The following is a 20236-nucleotide window of genomic DNA, read 5'->3' on the forward strand; positions in this document are numbered from 1 at the left end:
GGGGCATGAGGCCATCGTACGACCTGGACTTGCTTCAACTGATGGCTGTAGACTACGATTCGACAACAGTGATCATCGCCAGAAATAGGAATGGCTCGTTCGAGGTCGTCATGACGCTGTCAATACAGGAGGCTCGAGCCATACATACAAACAGGCATCCGTACCTTGTCCAAGTGAGGATCCTCCCCAATACATCAACTGGAAATGTGACGATCAAGTCCGATTTATTTATAGAAGGTTCAAGGTTCTGATCGAAGCCACCGGAGAGAGAAACCGGCAGTTCTAAGTGCCTAGTTGAACAACAACTTAACAACCCCCATCGCGTCCTCCCTTGCAAGCCGGTTGATCACCCTTTCGCATCCCTTCTCTCCCTCTCTCTCTAGATGCATGGTATGGCAGCATTACTGTCTGCGCAAGGAACATGCTTATTAGGGCTGAGTGGGGGGTTTGCTTTCCTGTTTCCATTGGGGCGTCATCAGCACGGCACGCCCTGCTGTTTCTTACCAACCATCTTCTTCTGGCCACATGGGCTCCATGTAGGTGCAAAGTAGTAGTAGTAGTACTGTTACGAATGCATGTACGAGAACAGATGTAGTAGAAGAGACAGGGTAGCTCAACGGGGGAGGATGACCAAGAACAAGGTCCCAAGACGGGGCACGAGGCTGGCGTTTACATCCAAACTCCACGAGAAGACAAAGCTGTGTGTTGCTGCTACGGGATGCTACGATCGCTACTACTAGCAGCAACTCAGGTTTCGGGGCTCTCAGATTCGAAGCAACCCGAATACGCTGGTGCATAAGGCGCTAGAAACGGGTGAGGCAGAAGAGAGAATTGATTCGGGCTGTGCATCTGCGCTCGTCCCATGGGGGGCCGTCCGAGTTCTTTTCTCCTCACTTCGGCTACTTTTTCGTTTCCGTTGCAAATCGGCTGCTCGAGTCCGGTATCTCTCAAGAGGGCTTAAGAGGCTGAGGCGCACAGCTTATATCCGGCCATTGATGCCTCACAAGTCCACGCAACAGTTGATGGAATATACACGGTACTATATCCGGGCATCTTACGGAGAACCCTAAGTATACCGCTGCTTCTAGCACCTGTGCTCCGTACAAGAGAGTATAAAGGCAGTGAGTGTACGGAGTAACTGTAACAACTAAAGGTAGCAGTGGAAGAGGAAAAAGTAGCCTCGCATTAGTCAACTCCCCCAAGAGATCCATCACCAAGAACTGTTGAGTCTTGGCATAAACACCAAATGCTGCGAAGACTTAGCCGGGCTGGAAGAACCGGAATAGGGAGGTCATCGTTTCCTTTTTCGCTCTGTCCACGTTTTGGGCGTGGTTATTGTGTTGTTTTTTTCTTCTCTTGTCGGGTGTGCATTGCACACGGCCCTCTTGATTGCGTGCTTTCTCTCGTCAACTGTGCTCCGTAAACGTCAAAAACACTGCCAATGCCTTATATGTGAAAAGAGTTGAGAACGATCATCAGATAACATAAGAGCGAATGGAAGGACCGGAAAAGATCGCTGCTACGGCGGAAAACCAGACAAAATAAATCGGAAAAGCGCCGAACGGGTCAAGGCTCCGAAGTGGCTCTCTCACTCTCTGCCGTTGCATAGTAACATATTACAAGGGTTGGTACCGATTCTCCTGCAGAAGAAGCAGCTTTGGAACCACCCCCATGAGCCATCGTAACCGAGCACCAGAACGTGGAGCCCACAACGGGTGTCAAAAAAAGGAAAAATAATTGGGAAAGGTTCAGTTGACCGGCTGTTGCAGAAGAAAGAGGGGACTGAGACTTGGAACCTGGACTTGATGCTGTCAGGGTGATCCCTCCCCAATCCTTGTCCCTGCCCCTGTCACTTTGTCGGCCCCTTGTTGACGGTCGTGGGATTCTCTACCTGTTGGATTTCGAGGACTGGGAAGTCGATAACACTGGCCTAATTGGCCTGTAAACTCTGGGCTCAGACATGATGCTGCCGGTATGAATACTTGGTGTTTCCTCTTTGTGTTGGTGGCTGGTCAGGGAGGGTAAGAAGCTGGTAGCAGCAACAGGTGAGCGCGGCATGTTCCGCCTCCAAGCTTTACAAAGCTTTTACATAGCAGTGCTATACTAGTTTTACTCCATAGTTCCATAGCGGTTCATCAGAGGTGGTGGTAGTGGTGGTGGTAGTGGGGGAAATTGGAGGAGGAGGACAAAGTATTTGAAATAATTGACCCCCCCTGCCCGTCTGGCTCTGTCGTTTTCTGGGTTCTGTTCTCTGGGGACCTTGCTGCAGAGCCGTCCGGCACGAGGGTTGGATTTGGCACTAGCACCGAATATGATGGGGGAAGCAGGGAAGAGTCGATGCGGCAAAGCTGGGCGATCGCAAAGTCTTTCCTCGGGAGGCGTTATCGGACACGTTTGCGTGGCATCATGTGGCGCCGGGGGAGGGGGGAGGACCAATACTGTACTGGCTGTAAATGGCAATTGACCTGACAACTCGACAGGCCGGTAACGTCGATGGATGCGATGTGTGAGTTGAAGAGTCGACGCCTGTGATGGAGATGAGGTTCTTTATTTATTCATAAGAGGAGTTGAAGGAGCATTACCAATGGATGTTCACAACAAAGCAAGGTACTTTGTTGTAGCAAATACATACCGTATACTGCAGAGCTTCATGCAACAACTTGCAACTCTCACAGCGGCAATATCGTACCTCTTTGGGGGGGATGGATGACATGTAACATGTATTGATGGATGACCTTCCGAGCAACCTCGCTACTGTGCGACCACAAGCCATGCGACCGATCCATTTAGATGGTAGCCCCTGGTTCCGGTAGCTGTTTAGACTCGCGTCAACTCTAACAACCGCTACTACATACTATTCATCAAAAGCGAACACGATGGGAGCTCAGCGCTGCATGTCATCGATCGTTGGACCAAAAGGAACCATTGTGATTCCAACGCACATACGCGTAACGTGGAATCGCTCTCAAGTTTTTGTCCGTCGGTGCGTGTAAAGCAGCCGGATGACGACGAAGCCGAACGCGCCACCAGCGAAACTGCATCGCCACTCGTTTCGCTGCGAGGACTAACAAGACACCGTCGATCTTGAAAGCACATGGCGGTCGCCTTGTGGGATAATCTACAGCTAGTAGTAGTAGTGGCGCATACAGGTATGGGGTACCTAAGACAGCCAGTCAGATATGACATGCGTCCAGTCAACAGAACAGTTGAAGAAGTGAAACAGTGAGAACGAAACAACGCAATGGTAACTCAACGAAAGAGAGGGACAACAGCCTGATCTCATGGCAACCAAGGCTGGCAGCGTCACATCACCCGCCGAGAAACCAAACACGCGTCCAGCCCAGCAGCAGCAACGACAGCATGCAGCACCTCCACAAACCGGCAGTAGTAGCAGTAGCATCGCCCATGCCACTACCGGTCCGAGCAAGTTGTAAGTGACGAGCGTGACGAGCAAGGGATCTCGAGCATCGTCCAGATTGGCCTGAGATGAGGGGAACAAAGAGCCAGGTCCAGGGCGCTTCACCACCAGGGAGAGCAAGGGTGGGCGCCTTTCGCAAGCTTTCCCATGGAGAGCGTGGCCCCTAACCTCCATCTCGAGCTTGGACGTTGACTCGACTCGACTCGTGCCCTCTGACGCTATTAGCGAAGAATCAGGCAATGTTCACCTCAAGGCCCCAGCGCCCTTGTGCAGCAGCATGCCCCTCCAGCGCCCTCTCAGCGTCTGGTCTGTCCACTGCCGTCCAGCGCAGCCCAGCGCGTCGTACCCCCTACAACTCGATGCCCTCCCTAGAACGAAGCGACCCACGAAAGCGGAATAGCTGGCAAGCCCAGGTTGAGTTGGAAGCGTGCAGGTCAGCGTCTGGAATGAATGGGTGAATGAATGGATTGGCCAGGTGAGGGTGAGTGGCAGACGGGATGGAGGGGAGGGGAAAAGGAACCTGATAGGGATGGAGGGGGGGGCACTGCTGTAGCCAGTCAGTTTAGCGTTTCTGCCCGCTGAGTTTCGGCGGGTGGGTGCCGGTGCTGACGGGATGCACGGTTGGGTGCGGTATCAAGCACTGATTGTGCATGAGCAGGCTTGGAACTTGTACGTGGTTGGAGAGTTCAATTCAACTGAAGCTCAAGCCCATTCCATCTTACAGTAATACATTTTTCCTGATTCCATTCGCAGGCCGTGGAAATCACCAATCTCTGCTAGTAAGTACTATAGCTATTGCTGAGGCTGTCGAGATGCCGTAATCATGGACGGATAGCGTCCGTACTGTAGCGCCTTTGTAGCGCCTGCAGCGCGTGGCCGTCGTCCGGAGTGGTTCCGTCTCGGCTCCTTGTAGCGGGTACCTGGCCAGCACCGAGCCTCACCGTTGCTGCACTGGCGCGCCCCACGTCCAGCCCGCGCACGCAGTGCCAAATACTAATTATAGCAGCGACCGTCCATTATTAATGCAGGCCGCGCCGTAGCCCGGCGGTACAGGGTACAAGCGTCCCTGGCACCTGCCTTGCGCAACCCACTTCGATGATGCCTCGCGGCCAAGCGCTACCCACTTGCAGTTTCCCCAAGCAGCCAGCGCCAGCGCCAGCCTGAAGGAACTTGGGAAGGAGCCCGCCAGGCTTTGACAGGCTCGCCTTCTGGCGGACTCGCCTCACTGCCCGGCTTCCCGCATCCACAGCCTCCGGCAGTCTCAGCTGTGCTGGTGCTTGTGCTTGCACCACCACCACCACTGCAGTACCCTTGAGTACCTTCTTCAACAGCCGTCATCTCTCTGCTGCCTTTCCATTGCCTTTCCTCCTCCTCCTCCTCCTCCTCCTCCTCCATCATCCCACTGCCGCGTCGGACCCTCGATCTGCAGGCTCGACTTATCTGATCTGTTGACTCATCTCTCCACTCCTTTTCCCTTTCTTTTCCCTTTCCCTTCCTCTTCTTGCATCTTCACTCAAAACCCTTTTTGCCGCTGCTTCGACCAATCATCCCGCCTCCCGCGTGGACGGTGACCCCCAAGACGATTTTCGTTGCAGAAACTGGGATTCAGCAAGGGGGGACGAACCAGCACCTACTTGTACTCAACCATCACCACCAGCAGAGACTCTCGATTCAACCACATCCACCACCAGCGTCCCAGCCGCAGCGCTTTCTTTGCGCCGTCGCCCATCACCGACCAGCACCATGCCCGGCTCCTCGGACAACGGCTCGTCGAGCAACGGCGGCAACCACTCGGGCGTCAGCCCTTCTCACGACGACTCCACGGCGCCTCGCGATGCGCATCCCGACAACTCCAGCGTTCCCAAGCCAAAGCGCCTCGCCTGCATGATCTGCAGGAAGCGCAAGCTCAAATGCGACGGCATCCGGCCCAGCTGTAGCACCTGCTCGCGCCTGGGACACAACTGTGCCTACGATGAGCAGCGGAGGAAGAGCGGGCCCAAGCGTGGCTACGTCAAGGCCCTGGAGGAGCGACTCAGTGAGAATCCCCGCAAAGTCTCCTTGTTGTGGTGTTATTTTCCTACTTGTGCCCTTTGCTTCTTTATCTCGTCGCTGCGCTGTCGGGCGATCCCTGTGATTCTTCGAGAGGATGCGCGGGGGAGAAAGGGGGGAGGCAGTGGGGGGAGAGGAAGGAGAGAAGAGAAGACGATGCAGCCATTGCGACCCTGATTAATCCATCGACAACCAATGGGGACAACACTTCAACATGCGGAAATGCTAATCTGTGTTCGCAGAACAAGTTGAGACATTATTAAAGACCCAGGAACCGCCAGCGAAGAGCCCGACAAAGGGCGTTGGCATGCAAATGCCAAACGCTCACCACCAAGCCAATGCTCCTGCGGCTATGCCCATGCCCAACCCCAACATGGGCATGAATGGAGACGAACGTTGGCAATTCAACAATGACGAGTCGCCTCAGGCACCGCCCCTGGATGACTTCGGCTTCAATGCCAACATGGGCATGCCCGTCAACAACATGCCCGGAAACTTCACCTGGGAAATGATCGGCCTGGGACTGGAGGAGCCGCTACCGCCACAGGAAACCATTGATGAGCTGCATCAAATCTACTTTGAGAAAGTTCATCCGTCGATGCCCATGATTCACAGATACCGGTACATGGCCGCAATGAACCTGTATGTCACCATTTCCTCTGTTGACTCTGGCAATGGCTCACAACTCGCACAGGGCACCAAGTGCGCGACCCCCAGTCTGTTTACGATACGCCATGTGGACGTTGGCGTGCTCCATCTCGGACAAGTACACGGATCTCAAGGATCTTTTCTACCAGAGGGCACGCAAGTATGTCGAGGCCGACTACATGAAGGGCTTTGGAGAGCATATGATTTCCGTCGCGCATTGCCAGACGCACATCCTGCTGGCGAGCTACGAGATGAAGATGATGTACTTCCCCAGAGCCTGGATCAACACCGGCTCTGCCGTCCGCCTGGCCCAAATGTAAGCCCCGCCTTACTCTGCTGCCAATTGCGCACGTCGTGGACTGACAAGATGCAGGATTGGACTGCACCGCATGGATGGCAGTGGCCTGGACGTTAAGCAGTGTCTGCCGCCTCCCAAGGACTGGACCGAAAGGGAGGAGAGGAGACGAACGTTTTGGATGGCTTTTTGCGAGGATCGCTATGCCAGCATCGGCACCGGTTGGCCCATGACGATTGACGAAAAGGACATCAAGACCAACATGCCATCGTCAGACGAAGCCTTTGACATGAGCCGTCCCGAGCAGACGCTCACTCTGGAGGAGTGTACGAACCCGTCCGGAGCCGGCAAGCTCTCGTCATTTGGCGGCATCATCCTCATGGCTTGTCTGTTCGGCCGCAACCTGATCCACCTTCACCGGCCCGACGACGATGACCTCGATCACGACATCAACGGCCCCTTCTGGAAGCGCCATCGACAAATGGACCACATCCTCCTCAACACCTCTCTTTGCCTCCCCTCCCACCTCAAGCTTCCTGCCGGCCTGGCCAATCCCAACGTCGTCTTCACCAATATGAGCATCCACACGTCAACTATTTGCCTTCATCAGGCGGCCATCTTCAAGGCAGAGGCAAACAAGCTTCCGGCATCTGTCAGCTCGGAAAGCAAAGTTCGATGCATCACTGCCGCAAACGAGATTGCCAGTATAATGCGGACAATATCACACATGGATTTATCTGCAGTAAGTTCTTTCCGAACACACATTGTGGGTGTAGTGGCAGTTGCTAACGTGAACATCTTAGATGAATCCATTCATCGCCTTTTGCCTCTATGTCTCTGCTCGAGTCTTCATACAGTATCTCAAGAGCAAGCCTGATGACGCGCAGACGATTGATTCGCTGCGATTCCTGATCTCGGCCATGAACGCCCTGAAGAGGCGGAACCCTCTGACCGAGTCCTTCCTTGTGCAACTCGATGTAGACTTTGAAACGCTAGCACAAAAGATCCCCAAGTTGAGAGGCGCTTTCCCTCGCCCTGGCGATAGTGTAAGCCTTAGTCTCCCTCTTTCGCTTTCTCCCTTTTCAAACTGACTGTTTGGTGTAGCCTGCCGAACCCCCCAAGGGACTTCCCGTACGGGCCGGAGCCGTCTGTGATGATCCAGAGGGTGTCAAGGGTATCTTGTCCTACCGGAACGAATGCCACTTCATGAAGACGACGGGTGATAACGGCAATACTGCCACGGCTCCCGAACTCACTGAGACCTCCACCGATTCTCAGAGCATGTCGACGTCAAACTCCAACAACTTTGGAAACGGAGCCTGGCTTACGGCCGAGCAGCAAATGCACGTATTGACGCCAAATTCCAATGGCATGTATGATAAGAACATGGGTGGCGGCGGCGGATTATCCGGCTATGGCGACGGTCTCGATCAAGATGCGTCTGGATCCCCCGACGTGCATTCTGCTGGGCGCACTCCGAACTCGAGCGGCGGCGCGTCAGACACACGAACTCACCTAGCACCCGGCCAACTTTCCGGCGGCAGGTCGGCACACGAGTCGTACCGCGCGAGCCCCATCTCGCCGCAGCAAACGATGATGAACCACGGCGGCATGGACAACGGTGCTACTCAAGGATTCTACAACGACCCCAATGGATTTACAATGGCTGCGGGTATGGGTATGCCACAAGCCCCTTACGGCATGTCCAATGGGTGGGGAGGACTCAATGGGCCAACAGCGGGCATGCAACCAGTCGGTGGTGAGGGCGTCCTGAGAGCACTGATGAACATGGGACCCATGGACGCCATGGATCTATCATCGTGGGACTCTGGAAACCCCCATTAGTGAGCCACCTTCAATAGGCATCTACCGCACACACAACACACCACAGATGAAAGAGAAAGAGGGTGGGTGGAAAAGCATTGTCTCGGCTAGACTGGGCTCAAAGGGGAGGTGGAGGGACCGTTTTGGGCCCTCTTATCTTTTGGAACTTCTCATCTTCTTTTCTTTCTAATTTCCTTTTTTTCTACTGGGAGTTTCTGCCTTGCACGAGGAAAACGTTTCGACAGGTATATACGGACTTTCTTACTCTCGCTTTACGGCTACACGTTGTCTGGATGATTGGACGATTTTATGGCGTGTCTGGGATTGGGCGAAATTGGTTGTTCTTCTTGCCTTTCTCTGTCATTGGTCTATACTTTTACATTTTTCACATCTTCTTATCATCTTCTCTTTACTTGAATGCTGGTGGTGACAGGATGAAGATGGAACTGGACAGCTATTTAGTTAATACCCAGCTATGAAGAATGTACCCTGGATAAAGCAACAAATCAACTCTGCGAGTGTGTAACAATCAGACAAGACCAGGTCCTCTTTCCTTGACCAAGATGAAGCTTAGAAGAACGTGGAGTGAGAATCGAGGTGCACAAGTTGTCTGAACAAGGCAGGTGGTCCGTGCACGCATTGCCGCCCTGCAGCGCTCCTTCTCCGTGCGACTGCTTACTTTCCCCGCTCGGGCCTCGTCTATTGGATGAGGAACAGGGAAGCCGCGATGCTCTCTTAAAGCAGCGACCGGGGAATTTCAAACCAAACAAACAGCAGCAGCAGCAGCAGCATCATCATCATCATCATCTCTACTGGGCGTCATCTTATTGATTCATTTTCTCATAAAGCAGTTGTGCATCTTCAACTCAGATAAGGCTGTTCCTTCTCACCGCCGTCTTTTCGTCGCATCAGTTTCGGCCCTTTCTGAGTTGCCCGGCATGGCGGCTCCGGGGAGCTCGTTCGGCGCTCCTACGACGGCGCATTATCTGGGTGTTGGGTTGGATTTCGAGGCTGTTGGGATTGCTGCTTACTCAAATCTGGAGAACTCATATCGTGGGGATGTTCATACCGCTGGTGATGATGGGGAGATTGATGAAGGTGACGACGAAGATTGCGGGAATGGGAATGGCAGCAGAAACAACAACCATAACGGCGATGGTGGCGACCGCAGCAACACTACCGGCAGTGGAAGAGGTCATGATGGATGCTCGGCTGCTTTGTTGAATAAGGGGAGGGTAAGGGGGAGAGAAGGCGGGTTTGGAGGGTATCAAGGTGCGAGACATGCGACGGCCATGGCGGCACAGCAGCAGCGTCAACACCAGCATCAGCAACTTCAGTTTCATCAGCAACAACAGCAACAGCAACAGCATCGTCTTCCGGCAGTTCCAGGCCCTCACCAAGGATACCCTCACGGCAGCCACCAGCAACAGAGACAAGTGTCCGCAGGGCCGTATACGACTAGCATCCTTGAGCCGACTCCCGTGTCCGCCGGCGTGCCAGCCCACAATGGCTCAGCTTTGCAACATCGAGACCAGCATCACACCCATCACGATCAAAGTCATCTCCGAAACGTAGAAGAATCACCTGATTCTGCGGCCGTGCCCTACAAGCTTAGCCAAGCCAAGCTCGTCGTCGACCCTCCCGATCTTCAAGCGTGGCGCCAGAAGCTCTTCGACGTGGACGACGTCATCATCCTCACACACGAGCAATTCGAGACGTACTTCCCCCACGTCGACAACGTCTACTCCCACCGCTCCACCCAACGATACAAGCGGAAGCCCTTCATCTCACACTATTGGGACTGCCGCATGAAGGGCCGGCCGCCCGGGACGCCCAAGTCGGACGACCCGAGCAAGAAGAAGCGCAAGCGCAGCGCCCGAGAGCGTGACCTGTGCGACGTCAAGATCAAAATCACCGAGTACTTTCCCGATGCCGGTGCGGAGGCTGCTCTGGACCGGGACGTTGCCGCGGCCATTGCCGCCGGCACGGCTGCCGCTTCGGTCATTAGTGCCGGGAGGCGGTTCTGGACGATTCAGCGGGTCAACGGCAACGGCGGCAACGGCAAGGGGGACGGAGTGGCCGGGCCGCATCGGCATACGTTGGAGCGGAGCGACGAGATCAAGAAGAGCAGCGTGCAGCGCTTGGTGGCGACGAGGGCCAGGGAGGGCAAGAAGACGCAGGTTAGTCGATGGGAAGAGCCTGAGCATACGGTACCGTGAAAAGAGAAACTGACACGCAGAGCCTTGTTGCGTTTGCAGAGAGCACCGCAGATCAAGGCTGTTGGCGCAGCGCAGGAGACGGCTCGGATGCACAGCAAGGAGGCTGATTTGAGGCTGTATGCGGCATGTTTCTGGTACGCAACCTCTGCTTCGTCTCACCCTTCCATCTTCCAGCTTCTAAAGTCAAAGCCGCAGCCCCTTTTCACAGCGCGTCTGGATCGCTCTCGAGGCCAAAGGCCAGCCATACCAGTACATCGAAACAGATCCCTTCAAGCGGCCCGTTTCAACGCCCCTCCTGGAGGCCAACCCGCGAGGCCTTGTCCCCGCCATCCGTCAGGGGGACTGGGCCTGTTCTGAGAGCGCCGTTATTCTTGAATATGTATGGACGATCCATCCACACGTAGTGATGTATGCTAACTTGAACGTTCCATCTCGGATTCAGTTGGAAGACATCTACCCCGATATACCGCTGTTCCCTTCAGACCAGCGCCTGAGAGCCAACTGCCGCCTCTGGATCCATCATGTAAGTCACACTCATCCATCTCCCTTTACCATCCTCCTGATTCGAATCAAGGGCACTGACACTTTGAAAAGATCAACACCCGTCTCGTCCCGACGTTCTTCTCCCTCCTTCAACCACCATCACCCTCCACAAACCCCCCTCAACCCGCCATTGACGCCTCTACAACAACAACAACAACAACAACAACAACAACAACAACAACAACACCGTTCGAATCAACACCCTCCTCTACCTCCTCTCTCGCCCTCCTGCAATCCCACCTGACAGCCCTCGTCCTCGCCGCCGACGAACAAGGCCCCTACTTCCTCGGCCCGTCTCTGTCCCTCGTCGACATCCACTTTGCCCCCTTTGCTCTCCGCCTCAGCCGCATCCTCCGTCGTCGCTATCCAGGTTTCCTTCTGCTGGCCGATGCTACCACTCCTGGGACGCGCTGGCATCGCTGGCTGGATGCGTTGGAAAGGGATCCTCACATTAAAGCGACGACAAGTACCGATGAGTTTTATTTGGATACGGTAGACTTGCTTGTTCAGACGTCGAACGAGGGGAGCTGATGGGAATTTTCGACGGTTACTGTATTTCACAATTTGAATGAAAGCACATGATACCCGTACCTCGTCTCTTCAAAACGCGTGTGTTTCGGATCTTTTCGGCTTATTCTATTTTTCCATTGAGAGGCATTTAAAAATCCCTTATTATGTAACAGTCATGATGTATGTACATGATCAGAGAAGTGGTATCGATAGAAATCCATGCTGGCCGCCCAGCCTAAATATATGTATACACATGTCCAGCATTCCAATCCGAAATCCCATCATATCCAGGGTCCAAAGGCCACAAGTACAGGCGCGAGAGGTAAGAAAGATTACAAGTACAGCTACACAACTAGTGAGTGAAACATATCAAGAAGATGTGCGGCGGAACTGGGCTGTGTCTCTCCTGCGCCTCCTAATGTCGGCCCATTTCTCGCTAAAGGTGACGACGTCGCCGCTCTGCCGGGCCCGGACGCGGCCCTCACCCAGCTCTTCGAGGTCTTTGGTCTCGAGATACCTCTTTCCCTCTCCATCATCCACCCACCGCTGTGGATCGGGCAGGTATGCCCACGAAAAGACGGCACCAAAGGCTGCCACCGAGCCAAAGAGAAGAAAAATCAAGCCCTGGCGGCTGTCGCTCTTGTATGATTGGTTTATGCCATATACAATCAACAAAGAGACGATGCTACCGGCCTTGCCCGCCGCTGCTGAGATTCCATGGCAAGTCGATCGGTAGCACGTTGGGAAGATCTCAGCCGGTATGATAAATGTCAGCGTGTTTGCCCCTGAAACGAGACTGTTAGCATTGAGTTGATGGAGAATCGGGAGCCTTGCTCGAGAGGCTTCTTACCCATGTTGAACATGAAGTGGCAAATGGCCACAAACACGACTGTAGCGGGCGCAGCCGACTCTTGGTGGACGCCGTAGTATATGCCACCGGTGATGATGAAAAGAATGGCCAGGACGAAAAAGGAATTTGTGAGCCATGGCTTGCGCGGGATGCGGTTCGCGAAGAAGATGAAGCAGACGCTACCAGCAATCGAGGCCAAGGAGACAGTTAGCAGATACTGCTTCGTCTGCTGTATCAGCACGTCGTAGATGGTGTTACACGGCTTTGTCTTGTCCGTTTGCCATGCGGGCAGCCCCTCCGTCAACCAACTAGGCACGGTCGAGTTTCCTCCCGGCAGTGACGAGTTCCAGCACGACAGTGAGCTGTTGATGGGCTTCGGTTTCGACGTAGCCCACATATCAGCCAGAGTCCCTCGGTTGTCGAGCGAGAGGCCATAGAAGCTGACGTCGAGAAAAAACCATGCCGCTGATGTTCCGAGGAGGTAGTACCCGTTGCCGTCCCGTATGAAGTAGTTGTAAAGGTCCTCCCTGGAAAACTGGACAGGCATCGGCCCAGCAGAGTTTTCCGGCTGTATACCGCGGGTAGGATTCATCTGAACATTGTTTGAGTTGGTGCCGGGCGGGGCACCGTAGACACGCTGCGTATTCATAATGGCAACAGCAGGCTTGTTCTTGACCTCGAGGCTGTAGAGGCCGCAGTCGAACAAGAAGAACCGGAAAATGATGGCTAGGAGGGCGGGCACGGCGCCAGAGCCGATGACAATGCGCCAGATGCCGTCCACCGCTCTGCGACATTCCTCTTCGTGCAAGGTATCGAGCCCGCACCGCTTCGCCTTGAGTCCATGGGTGTTGTTAAACCCTATCAGGACCAGCAAGCCAATGATCTGGGCCAGGGCTTGTCCAACAGGCTGCATAAGGAAAACGCTGGCAAGCATGCTTGATCTAGACTGAGTGCTAGACCATTCAGAAGTAATCGTGGCGCTTAAAGGATATTCAGCTCCAATGCCTAGCGGGAATTGGTCAGTTCAAGCTACAAAGTCGAGGGCATAAAAGGGGGTGTAGAGGATCGTACCGATGCCCATGACGAAGCGCCACCAGATGAACAAGCCGATAAATGACATGTCGCCGTAGCCATGGCTGCTGGTAGCTACGCCAATGGTCGAGACAATGACAAGCACCAGCTCGATTCCATAGAGGCGGGTACGGCCAAAGCGATCAGCGAGGTAGCCAAAGAGCAGCTGTCCGACGATGGAGCCAAGGAGGGTAAAGAAGTTAATGAGGAGGCTAGTCCATTCGCCTCCGTGTGGCCAGTATACAAACGCGACAGAAGCAAGAATGACATTGGTCGAGAAGAGGTTATATCTGTCAGGGGATAGCGGTTAGTACGAGGAGGAGTGAGTTGTATATATGCATACGTAGTAATGCCGAGTATGAGTACAATAAGGGGATGAAGAGGGTATGAAAAGAGGAAGACAGCAAGAAGAGAAGGAGGAGAAGCAAGAGAAAGAGGACCAAGAGGGACACAAGGCTGGGAACTCACGAGTCGGTAAGGAAACCCGAGGCGGCAACGCCCCAGATGCGGAGGTTCCAAGAGTTAAGGTCAAGCTCGTAGCGGAGCTGATGACGATCCTATAACAGGCAAAGGCAGGCAAGCCGAGTGTTAGCTGGCCGCAGCTCGTGGCAAAGGCAAGGCGTCTGGTTTGCGTTGGGCAGTGGGGCGAGCCCCCCGTCTTACGATTCACAGCTGCAGATACAGATGAGGTCGCAGCGAGGATGGAGAAGCAGCAGTAGTAGCAGTGTGCGGGTCATGGAGATGTGGTGTGGAATCGGGGATCTGGGCTGCGGATAACGATAGGGATGGGGATGGTGGAGGGAGCGATAGGGGTCGAGGAGCGGCGCACCTGAGCGTCTTGGGAGGACAAGGCAGAGCTGTCGGCGCCGAGAAAGCCTCGGTTTCTCCGCCCAGAGCTGGTGCCCAGATTCAAAGGCATTGGCCGTGAGACTCGCTGCTCAGGCGTGGCACCCAAGCAGACAGACGGGCAGAGGAGGGTTGCAGCAGCTGATGGTGTGCTTTCTGCTGCTGAGAGTGAGATAGTTTCTGGCTGTTGTTTCGTCTCGTCTCCCTGTTTTCCGGGTCTCTTCTCTCTGTCGTTGATCCCCCGTGCTGTCTAAGCGGCTTCAGCCAAGAGACAGAGCTCCCAAGGGGGGAGGCGAGGAAACGGCAAGAGACGAGTGTCGCTGGGACACGGGGCGCGAGAGGCAGAATCGACGTGATGCCAGCGGCTGGCTCATTACGGAAGACAAAATTTGGCGTTAGCATCTCATGGCGGCGCAGCAAGATTGAGACTGGGTGAGTGAGTGAAGCAGCGAGAGAGAAGGTGAAAAAGAAGGGCGGACGGGAAACGGCGTTGATAAGAGGGCGGGAACGGGAGCGAGGTGAAGACGGAGAGAAGAAAAATCGACGGGGCGGCGGCAAGGCAGAGAATAGCAAAGGGAAGACGATTAGAACGAGGGCGAGCGGGCAGGAAGTGGAAGTGAGCTGGAGGGCAGAGACAGAGAACTGGAAGCCATCGCAGCCTGTGTTAGAGAGCTACGCGGTTTGCAGCAGCAGCGCCAGGCGTGGCCCAGGTATTGGAGCATTACTGGGAAGCAGGAGGGAAGGTATTACTATCAGTAGCTGCCAAGCTTAGGATTGCTTCTGAGGCTGAGGACGGGCAGGGCAGGCACAGCGTCTGGCGACTTCCAACTTCTAGGTAATGAAGCACTTGTACGCTTTGGACGCTCGGTACCACATCTTGCGCCAGGGGGAAACGGGTTCGTGCTAGGACGGCCCGCGGGTGGTAATTACCTGATACCTGGGTCTACTGCTTCTGCGACCACACACTCCGAGTAGCAGCTGATAGTGACTGGCGTACCTTGTTAGGTCTCTCACGAGTGTCCAATGTCCGGGGGCGACCTCGATTGAGAGCTTACATCTGCAGATGCCCACAGCTCTGCTGCTTCAGTCACCCTCTGCTGAGATCAAGCAGAAAAAGGGTCCTCCGTGCTTCGTGCTACTACTAGGTAGCATTGCGACTCTGAGGTAAGGTAGGTATGGGGACGGAATCATTAGCCTATTCCCACTTTATTTGCCAGCCAAGCGCGATTCCAGACTCGGGGACGAACCGTGACTTTACTCTACGGATACACGGGCTAGGCATGGCAGCGAGAGGTGATGCTACGGCGAAGACGGAGTACGGCTCGATTGGGTCCGATTGGGTTTCGCAATCGAAAGCAGAGCAGTCACTTCTACTGTCTCTACCTATGCCGCTCCTGACATGTTCCCATCAAGCGCATCGACCTTGCTTCCACACCACCCTTCCACGATGAGCCAAGACAACCAAGAAGCAAGAGGAGAATCATAGGCAAGAAACAGCCATATCAGAATGTCATCGTCACACAAGGGCGGGGGTCCGGCAACGCCTACCGCCATCAGAAACTCATGGCTCGGACAACTCAAGCATCAGATCGTATCAACCAAGGCCGTGAATCCGTGGCTTCCACGCCATCACGCCGCCGCCCACGCTAAAGCATGGGCATCGACGTGACCGGCCAGAGGTGTCAGGGAGAGCACGTGGTGGCCGGCGCTGGAGACGGTTCCTGAAGACAGGTGGGGGAGCGCCGAAAGGTGGCTGTCGCGAGTGAAGAATCCCTGGACTGCCGTACCGTCCTAACGGCGCCAGCCCGCCAGCCGCTAAGCACTTGCTCGTGGGCCCAGCAGTGGCCATTAACAACAGCCGGCTGCCCTCTGTTGCTCTCCTCTCGCCAGGCTGCTTGACTTTCGCTGTCGATGGCCTCTTCTAGGCCTTGGCTAGGGTGGGTGGTCCTGTCGCGAAGCACGTTATGGGAGGGTCTCGGGGCTGAAGCGAGCAGGCTCTCTGGTCGCATCGTGCCGTCGCATTCGAGCGTTGTCGAGGGAGGATGGACAGGAGAGGAGAGGAGGACGGATGCAACAGACGTCTTGGACAATTCGACGAGTACAGGTACGGTCGCAGCAGTGATGGCATAGAATGGCACACGGCGCACACAGCTGAACTCCAGGCCCCAGAGCCATGCCCAGCCACTTGCGACTCTGGAGTGCTGCAGCAGCCCTCCATTCCGGATGGATCTGGACTGCCGCACGCTTCCTCTCTTCTGGCTTGTTCTACCTTTGTCTCATTCTGCCCGTCGCCTTTCCTGAGCTGCCATGCCGCTGCTGGGAGATGGGATACCCGGGCTCGCCTCTTGGGTACAGTTACGAGTTCAGATGCCGTTCCGAGAGCCCGGCCCCCAACCCGCAAAGACCTCTGGTGGTGGACGGCATGATGGCGGCTCACTGGCCAATCAGAGTGCCGAATTGCTCCCCGTGCACGCTACGTTCGCTTCCAGTGGAGCGGCTCTTCAGCCTCTTCCGAGAGACACAAGCGACTAGCGTGAGCAGCAACTTCAGCAGCAGCAGCAACCTGATGTCGACCTGGATGCTGTGCTTTCTTTTACTTTCTTACCACAACTGGAGATGCGCTTGAGGGAGCGCTCGGCTGCCTTGTGCCGCATCGCGCCAAAGCCGTCGCAGCTAGACGCCTGATCGTCTCTTACAGACGCCTCACATGCCGGTTCATGAGGTCACGCCGCAACGTATCTATATGGTGTGCTGCTAGCCGGATTGCCCAGACAAAGTTCACCTTGTACTTGGAATATGTCGTTTGGTGCCAACTTTGAGCCTACGGCTTTGCGTCGGCGTCCGGACGACCGTGAACCGAGCAACATGGGGGGCAACCTGGTTGAAGATTGGGGTTGCTGCTGGGTCGCGGGCTTGTGTCTGGTTCCACGCAGGCTGCAGCTCCCCAATTCCGGTCCTTAGCTTCAAGCAATGCACTGTCACCATCTATCGGCAACTTCACCATAGCACTCGTGCGTTGGGTTTGCAGGCGAGCTCTACCAAACGGGTTTTCTGCATCATCGCGGCTGCGGACCGAGACAGGGGGCAGGAAGGAATAGTCCTAAGAGAGCGTCCCCAGCAGGCCAATATTGCTTTGTGATTGGAGATACTCGATTCCCTCCAGCCGTATGTCTGTACTGTCTCAGGCAAGACGTGCAGAACCCGAGCCGTTGCTGGAGCTGTAGTGACGACGCATCAGCAGCAGCCCCGCGAGAAACAGTGCAAGCGTAGGTACGGCTAAGGGGAATCTTCCTTTCATTATCTTGCTTTTTCATCACCGTTATTACCAACTCTCCGGCTCAAGCCACGGGAATTGCACATGTATAGCGTGCAACGAAGTAGGTATAGCGTACGAGTGCTATTACTGTGGTTAAGTCCTCGCAGTTTATACCATCTAAACTGCCAGACGGCAAATATCTGGTGCTAATAGTAAGGGCTTTTAGTAGCTTGAACCTTGTCTTATCCACCTGCAGCCGGACGTGGGACTCGACCCAGAGCTAAGGCAGTTCGTACATGTACAAGTCGCAATTCCCGTCCTGGACCCAAGAGCCTCCCACGCTGGCCGTATCCAGTACTTGCACGAGGGTCCAGGGAGTTTGTCCAGACACTGCAGCAGCAGTTGGTTAGAGGTACCTGCTACCTCAACCGACCTCAGCACTCCAGGTAATAAAATGGATGCAGCCGAGAGGCAGGAACCAGCTCCCAAGATGCGTTGCTACTTTTTGCGTCTGCTTCCTCTACATGTCCTGACATCTTCTCCTTGTCCCTTTTCCCCAATCCGCCCATAAGCAGCATCGCCATTGTCGTCTTGCTGCCCTTCTCCCGCTGCTAATCTTCGTGGCCCCTCTTCCCGTCTCCTCCACCCTCTGGAGCTGGGGCATGGCGACAACGACTCCTCGCACCCGTCCAGACTCAGCCCGTGACGGCGCCGTAAGCCATACCGTGCCGCCAGCCTCTCCTCGCTCCGTAGCCAGTGTCATGATAGCTTCGCCAACGACGCCCCAGCCCGCGGATCGCAGTCGTCTCCGGTGACTCTGAGCGCCCGTCTCCCCCTCAGCCGGCTGCCGCAGCATCCCAGCCATGGCCGCCTCGTCCTCGTCCGGCTCCTCCTTCACATCCTCTTCTCTCGGCCGGCCGCCCACCTACAGCCGCTCCTATGTCAGCCCCGTGGACTCGACCTGGACGCAGACGTCCGAAATCTCGACAATTTCGGCCACCTCCACCAGTGAGTCCGTCGTCCCCGCGGCCTCGCTCCGGCCTCTAGACCTCGGCCCTCCGGGCTATACTGCCACAATGTACGATGAGCTCCTCTGTGATGCCCCTCGCTTGCAGGGCTTTCTTCCGTTCCGTCTGCGTTGCAAGTCCAGTCTGACATTATCTGTCTCTTTCTCTTCCTCCTCTTCGATATAGAACGCTTTTCCAAGACACTCCCGACGAACGGACTGTCTATCTGGGACCCTGGGAGGTGGTAGGGTCTGAGCAGCGACGCATCCGCTGGCAATGCAGCTACCAAAGCGAGCTTCTCGAACACTTTTGTAAGTGCCCAGCAGAAACCCGTTGTCAACTCTTGCTGTTGAATCGTTTTGCTATTCCCTTGTTTCTGTACACATGCTTCCTCCACTCTTTGCTCTTCCCCCTACCCTTGTCGTGCCAAGCCTGAGCTCATGAGTCGTCAAGTGCCCTCAGATATACCTTCAGATATCCATCCTCACACCCTTCACTCTCGACATCGCCAATTCAATGATCCGTCGGACATGGAACGCTTCCTCTCCTTCAACGACCCTCACCGCATCAGATACACCACGGGCGAGGGCATCTGCATCCACGACCAGTTCATCCCAGTCAGGTACGAGTTCACCACCGTCGAGGCTTCCATTCAGTTTCAGGGCGACTTGCGCATGAAAGATCTCGTCGACTTTTTCGACGTCGACGTCGTTTGGTCCAATCTTCAGAGCCGAACCGATAGTTTCGGCAAGGTCAAGGGCATCGGAGCCATTCAGCGGCTCAAGCTCTGGAGGGACCGATACACCACCTTCCACTCCTTGACCGTGTTGGCAAACAAGACGGACCACCAGTACCGCGAATATGACATTCATCACTTCGAGGGCGAGCTCCGGAACCGAGACGACCGCACGAAAACCCTCCGTCTCAACGTCCACGGCCGACGAGGAAGCGCGCCCGACGAAGCTCCGTCACGCCGAACCTTTCGCATCCGCCAACGGGTCCGATCCGCCGGCCAGGCCAGCCGGGACAGTCCCGAGCTAGGCCCGTCATACACAGCCACCGCCCCGGATATTCGCTACCTCTCTATCCAGTTCACGCATAAGCGAGGTAAGACGGAAAGGAGATTCCGAATTGCAGAAGTTGGGGTCTTTCAGGAAGCAGACATCTGACGCAGAGCATGGCAGACTACAAGCGATTCATCGAGACTTGGGTCTACGCCCACAGCTCCGACCGAGAATTCAATGGCGTCCCGTTTCCTCCCAACCACTTCGAACTGCCCTCGCCAGAAATCCTTGCCGGCCAAAGTGCCGATACTGGTTGAGCCATGAGTATTTGGCAAGCTCGCAGTCTGTTACGTTGTTTTTTGCCCAGCCGGCTTGAGTGAGGCGGAAGTACGCCCTAAAACCGGCCGGCATTGGCTCTGCAGTCTTTTTTTACGGCCATTTGTGACTCCGGGGAAGAAGTTATAGAACAATTCTGTACCCTCTTAACCCCCCCGGATCTGTTCCTGTTCAGGGCCTCCCGGTGCCCTCTTTGTCAGCCCGGGCGCCACTATCAGATCCGGCTGAATTGAGGACGTCACCAAGGGCCGATTTGCATGGCGTGGCGTGAGCCCCGTCTATCATTGGCCCCCCCCACCACACCACCAAAAGCCCCCGCGATCATCAGGCCATGACTATCGTCAGTGTCGTCATAAGCAA

At 55.2% G+C, this 20236-nt stretch overlaps 4 protein-coding genes across 4 annotated transcripts; 3 read left to right on the forward strand and 1 right to left on the reverse strand.

Moving 5' to 3' along the window:
- Positions 1-5161: 5161 nt before the first annotated feature.
- On the forward strand, positions 5162-8255 carry BBK36DRAFT_1178327 (N-terminal binuclear Zn cluster-containing protein; the record flags this gene model as incomplete). Its single annotated transcript, XM_024896126.1, is given in 7 exon segments — positions 5162-5453; positions 5710-6109; positions 6162-6275; positions 6360-6431; positions 6489-7200; positions 7214-7456; positions 7515-8255. The coding sequence occupies 7 exon segments, from the start codon at positions 5162-5164 to the stop codon at positions 8253-8255; spliced, it is 2574 nt and encodes an 857-aa protein (XP_024747438.1).
- A 1271-nt stretch (positions 8256-9526) lies between these two features.
- BBK36DRAFT_1178330 (hypothetical protein) lies at positions 9527-11527 on the forward strand (the record flags this gene model as incomplete). The annotated part of the gene is made up of 6 exons (XM_024896127.1): positions 9527-9545; positions 9735-10414; positions 10493-10587; positions 10649-10832; positions 10896-10980; positions 11244-11527. The coding sequence occupies 6 exons, from the start codon at positions 9527-9529 to the stop codon at positions 11525-11527; spliced, it is 1347 nt and encodes a 448-aa protein (XP_024747439.1).
- Positions 11528-11875: 348 nt separating this feature from the next.
- BBK36DRAFT_6446 (MFS general substrate transporter) lies at positions 11876-14346 on the reverse strand (the record flags this gene model as incomplete). Its single annotated transcript, XM_024898423.1, has 5 exons — positions 11876-12291; positions 12357-13361; positions 13428-13717; positions 13896-13984; positions 14257-14346. 5 exons carry the CDS (start codon positions 14344-14346, stop codon positions 11876-11878), a joined length of 1890 nt encoding a protein of 629 aa, XP_024747440.1.
- A 4037-nt stretch (positions 14347-18383) lies between these two features.
- BBK36DRAFT_1178337 (hypothetical protein) lies at positions 18384-19857 on the forward strand (the record flags this gene model as incomplete). The annotated part of the gene is made up of 4 exons (XM_024896128.1): positions 18384-18502; positions 18723-18847; positions 18990-19565; positions 19721-19857. Exons 1-4 carry the CDS (start codon positions 18393-18395, stop codon positions 19855-19857), a joined length of 948 nt encoding a protein of 315 aa, XP_024747441.1. The 5' UTR covers positions 18384-18392.
- Between the last annotated feature and the right edge of the window lie 379 nt (positions 19858-20236).

This window comes from Trichoderma citrinoviride, assembly GCF_003025115.1.
Source record: "Trichoderma citrinoviride strain TUCIM 6016 unplaced genomic scaffold BBK36scaffold_11, whole genome shotgun sequence".
Classification (NCBI taxonomy): domain Eukaryota; kingdom Fungi; phylum Ascomycota; class Sordariomycetes; order Hypocreales; family Hypocreaceae; genus Trichoderma; species Trichoderma citrinoviride.